Genomic DNA, 6,959 nt, shown 5'->3' with positions numbered 1-6,959 from the left:
GGGGGGGGGGGAAGCGAAGGGGCTGCCACACTTGTGCCATGCCTTGGAGAAGAGCCAGGGGCAGGAGGAGAATTGCTGGGGAGATGAAAGCTGAGGAGGAGGGAAGCGTCGGTGGCGCCTTTCCCAGGGCCGGCCTCGGGAGGAAGCTGGGAGCGGAAACAGTTGATGGAGTCAATAGAAGAAGGGGACCCCCGGGGTGGGGTTGGGTGGTGGGTTGGGTTTTGGTTGGGTTTTTTTGCAGACAAAGAGCAGCGGGGAGAGCAGATAAGCGCTCCTGCTCCTTATCTCTTTGTTCAGCCCCCTGTGTTTTGCTGCCTGGCGGTTTGTTTCTGCTGTTAATCTGATGAAGTAAAGCATCGCGGAGGAGGGAATTGCTCCCAGGGCAGCGAGCTCTGCCACAGGTGTTGTCCCCCCCTCCTCTTCTTCTCCTGGGAGCCTGTCCGGGATGCATGGGGGGCAGAGGAGGGGCTGGATGGACAGAGGGATTCTTGGGGAGGGAAGGGAGCTTGCAAGTAGGTGCTTCGCTGCCGTTCCTCGTCCTGGAGCTCGGTTGTTGCCTGTTGAGTCACCGGAGGAAAATGTGATTTCATCCAGTCACACCTCCAGCTGGCTCCCCCCGCCAGCCCGCAGGCGTCTTTCCTTTCCTGGATCCCACCCCATAGGTGTCAGGGGCAGCCGGAGAAGGGGGATGAGAGCCCCAAGGCTTTGTGAAAAACCCTCCCTTTCCCAAAACTGACTCTCCCACCCCCCCCGGGCAGGGAGTCCTGCAAAACTGCCCTGCAGAAGGGCGAGGAGAGCATCTCTGCCCTTCTTCCTCTCACCCTGGGCCTTGCCCTCATTGCCCTGGGGCTGTGCTGCTCTTCTCACCCCACCTCCAGCACCGGTGGGAGCGTCCATCCGTCCCATGAGCTGACTTGCTGCAGAAGATCTGAGTCATAGAATGGTTTGGGTTGGAAGGGACCTTCAAGATCATCCAGTTCCAACCCCCCTGCCCTGGGCAGGGACACCTCCCACCAGAGCAGGTTGCTCCAAGCCCCATCCAGCCTGGCCTTGAACCCCTCCAGGGATGGGGCAGCCACAGCTTCCCTGGGTGAGTGTTTTGGCATCTCCATTACTGTCCAAGTCCTTCCTTCTTGCTGTGGGAGGGTTAAGTTAACTTACTGGTAGTGGTGGATGTCCACCCCAGCAGCTGGCCACGGGAACAAAGCCCCCACCACCTCCCAAAAGAAAAATCCCCCTTTGAGTTCCTTGGACTCAGCTGGGCAATCAGCAAAGCCTTTCATCGTCGTGACACTGGGAATTGTAGCTGGAAGGAAAAGCGTTTCCAGCCGGAGGGATGGGGAAAGGGCAGGGAGCAGCGTTGGGGGGGAGTTCCCCCGAGCCACGTGTGCCGCTTTCCGGGGCGTCTCAGCGTCTTCATGCTCATGGAAATCACTCCTCCTTGCTTTGCGAGTACGAGGAGAGCCTTGGCCGGCCGCTGCCTGCCACCCTGCTGGGGCTGGGGTCTGTCTGTCCGTCCTTCTGCTCCCCCCCTCTGTCCCTTCTGCTCCCCCCTCTGTCCCTTCTGCTCCCACCGGTGGGGCGGCGTGAGCATCCCTCATCCCCTGGGATGTAGTTGCATCCCGTGGGCTCTCCCGGCAGCAGCGGGGAGCCATCCCCGCGCCCTCCCCACACCCCCTCCCCGGGCCCTGCGGGCGGTTGGAGGGGGGTACACAGAGCCCCTCTGTTCCTGCTCACAAAGGGACGCTTGTGGCTCACTCCCTGCCCCGACCGGGCTGCGCCTCGCCGGCCCCACTGAGGAAGAGCTTTAGGATGCCGAGCAGCCTCGCCGGGTCACCCCCATGTGTGTGTCCCCCCACACCAGCCCCAAGCTCAGCCCCCCACCTCCCCACGCCTGTTGCTGCCACCCCATGTGTCCCCGGGCAGGACATTTGCAGCCGGCTGTTTATTTAATGAATGATGTCTGCCTGGGGCCCGGGAATCAGGGGGGGGTTTGCCAGCGCCGCTGGAAATGGCTCCCTGTGTCATCCCTGGGAATGGTTCCTGCTCCGCGCATCATTTGCGGTCTGGGGACATGAGAAAGGAGGAGAAGGGGGGGGGTGTGCAAAACTCCAGGCTAGCTTTGCCCTGGGATTTTGGCAGAGCAAGAGCTGTTTCACACCATCCCCGATGCCTGCATGCTCCGGGCAGCGAGGGGACGGTCCCCCCCACCCCCAGGGAGGCAAGGACAGGGATGCAGATCTCTCCCCGAGATGCCCCAAACCCAAAAATCTTTTTCAGTGATGCAGCCAGCAGCTCTGCTGGGCACTGAGAGACATGGCGGGGGGGGAGGGGGGGTTGTGTATATTTGATTTCTTCCCTGAGTTGCTCAAATAACTCCAACAAGCCCTGTTGTGGTGGGAGCACTGAGGAAGGGGATGGGGGGGACACACAGGGAAGGCAGCGTGGTGAAAAGCACCTTCCCCAGCCACCCTTCCATCCCCGAGGAGGGTTGTGCTGACAAAACTAAACTAACAGGGCTGTTAAACACACCGGCTATGTGTGCAAGGGGGTGTCATATGTGTGCAAGGGGGTGTCATACGTGTGCAAGGGGATGTCAGTGCCACTCGCTGTAGGGGGAAGGGGAGAGCCGGGGTGGGTTGGGGTTGGGGGGGGGCAACTCAGGAGCCACCGTGGCCCCTGTATCCCACCCAAACACCAGCTTCCTTGGTGCGTGGGTGTCTGTTTTTTGGGAGCTTTTTTTCTGGGAACGGGGTGGCTCCAAGCCAGGCTGTGGGAGCCGAGGTTTGCTCAAGCTGGGAAACTCCCCGGGCTGGAGACCAGGCGGGCTGGGATGCTGCCTCTGGATGTGGGGGCACGTCCCTCTCCTCCCACCAGGCTGTTGTCCCCCCTCTTCTTCCCAGCGGGGAGGGGCATAGAGTGAGCAACACCCAAAAATGCACATTTTTGGCCCAGGACGGCCAGCGTTGAGGAGGTTTTGGGGCGTGACGCAATGCCTGGCAGGGCTTCCCCTTCTCCACACCCCGTGGCTTGGCTGGGGCATCTCCCCTCCGGCAAACCCCGGCAAGCGGGGGGCCCAAAGGAGAGGGCTCTGCTGAAATCCCACCCCCCACTCCCCCCACAAAGTTTTTCCCCCTGGAAGCAGAGTCGGGACGGGCTGGCGGGGTCAGGCTGGCAGGAGCCAAACCAAATCTAAATAAGACTTTCCCTGAGTCACCGAAAGTCTGGCCAAGAGAGCGGGGACGAGCGAACGGCGTCACCCACGCGGGCGGCCCAACCAGCCGCCAGGTCCCAGGCAAGTCCCCCCCCATGCTGGGAAATCACGTGTGACACCAGCCGGGGACCTGCCTCGGTGTCCCAAATAGCAGATTTTGTCCTCTCCCCCCCCCCTAAAAATCCCTGCCACGTCCCACTCACGGGGTGGGTCTGTCCCACGAGAGGTGGGGAGGGGATGCTGAGCTTCCTTGGTGGGGTCTGCGTCCCGCACCGAGTGGCTGCACCATGGTTTGGGGTGGGTTTTCTTTGCAGAAAAAAGCCCCCGGGGAGGACGGGGGGGGGGGGGGGGGACACCCATCGGCAGCCCACCATCGTTGCTGGAAGCCCTCTGGGTTTCGTTTTCGTGCTGCAGGAAGACGGAAGCTGCGTGGCCCCAGGTTGGGGGCCCTGCGGCCGAGCCGGCATCCGTCCCGTCCCCCAGAGTAGCTCTTTCCAGAGGGCTGGGAGCCACCATGCCTCGTGGATGGGGATGAGGAGCTGCTCTCCCACCCGGGGGGGGTGGTCCTTGCTGCCGGCAGCAGGTTTTTGGCTGGGGAAGTTGGGGGGGGAGCAGGCAGCTGGCGGAGATTGGGTTTCAGGGCTGGTGGAGAGGCCGGTGGAGAGGCTGAAGGGGGTCCCATCAGGCATTGGTATTTCAGGTATTTTGGGATGGTGGGGAAGCAACCGATGGGGGCTTCATTTGGGATGGTGGGGAAGCAACCGATGGGGGCTTCAGGCAGCTGCTACTGGCGGGTGGGATGGGAGCAGTGCAGAGGAACCCCCCCCCCTCCCTTTTTTCACTGCTGTTGTCAAGACCGTGTTGGTCGTAACCTTGTGGGAAGGGTCGGTGCCCCCCCTGACCCTCCACACTGACCCTCCTTCTCCCCACAGGCAGGGCCACCCCGGGCAGGGCAGAGGATGCCGGGGGGCTAGCCCAGGACACCTCCCCAGCGGGTGGGAGGGACCTGCGTGTGCCCCCCTCCATGGAGCTCCGACGTGCTTTGCCCCAGGATTTCCGGGAGCTGCTGCACTGCCTGAAAATGAGGAGCAAGTACGCTGTCCTGCTGGTCTTCGTCGTCGGCCTCGTCATCATCGAGAAGGAGAACAACTTCATCTCCAGGTAGGGAGCAGGTTCCTAAGCCACCCCACGCTTTTTAGTCCTTCCTTTCCCCCCACATCCTCAGCTTCTGTGCAGCAGGACATCCCCCCCCACCTCTACCAGGATATGGGGTGGTCCTGCTCCTCTCCATGCTGGGCTGGGTCTCCCCGCAGGGTGTCGGACAAGCTGAAGCAGTCCCCACAGGCTCTGGTGGAGGCCAACGGCACGGAGTCCAGCCCGGCACCGGCCGAGAATGGTTCCTTGGCCTCCCTGAGAGAGCTGGATGCCGCCTTCTCCCAGCTGAGGTCCCACCTGCACAACGTCACGCTGCAGCTGGTGGGCGAAGGGGACCCCGGGCCACGGCGGCACGTCCTGCTGATGGCCACCACCCGCACCGGCTCCTCCTTCGTGGGGGAGTTCTTCAACCAGCAAGGCAGCATCTTCTACCTCTTTGAGCCCCTCTGGCACATCGAGAGGACGGTGACCTTCGAGCCTGGAGGAGCCAACGCGGTGGGTTCAGCGCTGGTCTACCGGGACGTCCTCAAGCAGCTCCTCCTCTGCGACCTCTACATCTTGGAGAGCTTCATCTCACCAGCCCCTGAGGGCCACCTGACGCCTTTCATGTTCCGGCGGGGCTCCAGCCGCTCGCTCTGCGAGGAGCCCGTCTGCACGCCCAGCGCCAAGAAGGTCTTTGAGAAGTACCACTGCAAGAACCGCCGCTGCGGGCCCCTCAACATCACCCTGGCCGCCGAGGCCTGCCGCCGCAAGCAGCACGTGGCCCTCAAGACGGTCCGCATCCGCCAGCTGGAGTTCCTGCAGCCGCTGGTGGAGGACCCTCGCTTGGACGTGCGCATCATCCAGCTGGTGAGGGACCCCCGGGCCGTCTTGGCTTCTCGCATCGTGGCCTTCTCCGGCAAGTACGAGACCTGGAAGAAGTGGGCTTCGGAAGGGGAGGCTCCCCTGCGGGAGGAGGAGGTGCAGCGGCTGCGGGGGAACTGCGAGAGCATCCGTCTGTCGGCCGAGCTGGGGCTGCGGCGGCCGGGCTGGCTGCGGGGCCGCTACATGTTGGTGCGTTACGAGGACGTGGCGCGGGCCCCCTTGCAGAAGGCGGAGGAGATGTACCGCTTCGCCGGGCTCCCCCTCACCCCTCAGGTGGAGGAGTGGATCGGCAAAAACACCCAGGCCCCCCGCGACGCCAGCGGCGTCTACTCCACCCGCAAAAACTCCTCCGAGCAGTTCGAGAAGTGGAGGTTCAGCATCCCCTTCAAGCTGGCCCAGGTGGTGCAGGAGGCCTGCGCCCCGGCCATGCGCCTCTTCGGCTACAAGCTGGCTAGTAGCCCCGCTGCCCTGGCCAACCGCTCCTTCAGCCTGCTGGAGGAGGCACAGCCCTCCTGGGTCACGTAATGGCGGCAGCGGCGGCAGCGGGGGACACGGAGGGGCTGCAGCCACGCTCTTGGAGGAGATCTTTTTTGGGGCACCCTGGGAGCTGGAGCATCCCAGCAGAGCCAACCTCGGGGTCCCAGAGAACCCCAACGATGCAATTTCTTCAGGAATGGGGGAGATGAGGAGGGTGGCGGGGAGTTCGGTGGTGGGGCCACCTCGGCGTCACGAGGAGGCCAAGCGGAAGGTGATGGGGCCGAGCGCCTTCGCGTTGTCCTCACAGCCAGGACGAGGCAAGAACAAGACCTTCTACAGAGTCAGCAAGGACCTGGACCCCAGAGGCCTTACTGGTTTAGTGCCTTCATCCACCAGCACGGACTGGGAACTGCCCCGAAGGCGTGCTGGGGCAGGAGTCGCCCGTGGAGCGCTGGCCGGCACTGGGGCTGCAAACAAAATGAGGTGACTTTATGGTCTGGTGCTCTTCCAAGTTGCTTTGGGGGCTTTTTTGGGTGTTTTTGGTGGTTTGTTTTTTGGGTTTTTTTGCCTTTTTTCCTGTGTATTTGCATCCTAGGGTCACCAGGCCGATTTATTTATTTATTTTGTGAAAAAGAAGTTGGGGGGGGGGGATGGAGGGGACAGGTGGAGGAGCTAAGCCCCCAAAAATCAAAGCAGCACAAGGTACTGCGAAGAAAGGAAGTAGACCCAGTGCTGGGGTGATGGATGTCAGACTTCACCCGGGGACCACTGCGTGTCCTGCTCCCTCGGGAGAGCCCCCAGGGACCGAGGGGCTATAAAACACACCCCCCCCAGACCCCCAACAGAGTTGGGGCTGCACCCACCCCACACGGGAGCCACCACAGACCTCGGAGCCTGCTGGAAGGCGGTCGGACTTATTTAATTAATTAAAAACAAAAATACGACAGCACACAGAGTCCAAAGCATCTCCTGTCTCCTTGGTGTTTGTGTGTGTGTGTGTCCCTCACCTGTGGGGGGGAGCCCCAAAAATATTTTTCCCCAATGGACGATTCATACCTGGGGTTCAGTAGAAGCACGAGGAGTTTCGGGGTGTTTGCCACGCGTGGGGGGCTCACCCGGCAGCCCCCTCCTCGCCTCTCCCTGTTGGCTGAAAGCAAAAATAAATAAGTTTAAAAAAAAAAAAAAGAACATGAGGCAGCTGGCCACAGCTGGGCTGCGTTTCTGCCGGCGGAGGGCAGCCGGGAGGGGA

The 6,959-nt window shown here is 62.1% G+C and overlaps 1 protein-coding gene across 2 annotated transcripts in view; it reads left to right on the top strand.

Moving 5' to 3' along the window:
- The window catches only part of CHST3 (carbohydrate (chondroitin 6) sulfotransferase 3), a 9,569-nt gene extending 2,894 nt beyond the window's left edge, over positions 1 to 6,675 (top strand). The window contains exons 2-3 of one of the 2 annotated variants that reach the window (XM_014940334.1): positions 4,266 to 4,375; positions 4,528 to 6,675. In XM_014940334.1, coding sequence (XP_014795820.1) covers positions 4,296 to 4,375; positions 4,528 to 5,758 — 1,311 coding nt within the window. In that variant the 5' untranslated portion in view covers positions 4,266 to 4,295 and the 3' untranslated portion in view covers positions 5,759 to 6,675. Of the gene's footprint in view, positions 1 to 4,146; positions 4,376 to 4,527 lie in introns of both variants that reach the window. The other variant, XM_014940333.1, reaches the window with a different exon arrangement.
- The last annotated feature ends 284 nt before the right edge of the window (positions 6,676 to 6,959 follow it).

The sequence above is a fragment of the Calidris pugnax genome, unplaced genomic scaffold (assembly GCF_001431845.1).
Source record: "Calidris pugnax isolate Ruff unplaced genomic scaffold, ASM143184v1 scaffold39, whole genome shotgun sequence".
NCBI classification, from domain to species: Eukaryota; Metazoa; Chordata; class Aves; order Charadriiformes; family Scolopacidae; genus Calidris; species Calidris pugnax.
This window is presented reverse-complemented; position numbering and strand designations above follow the sequence as displayed.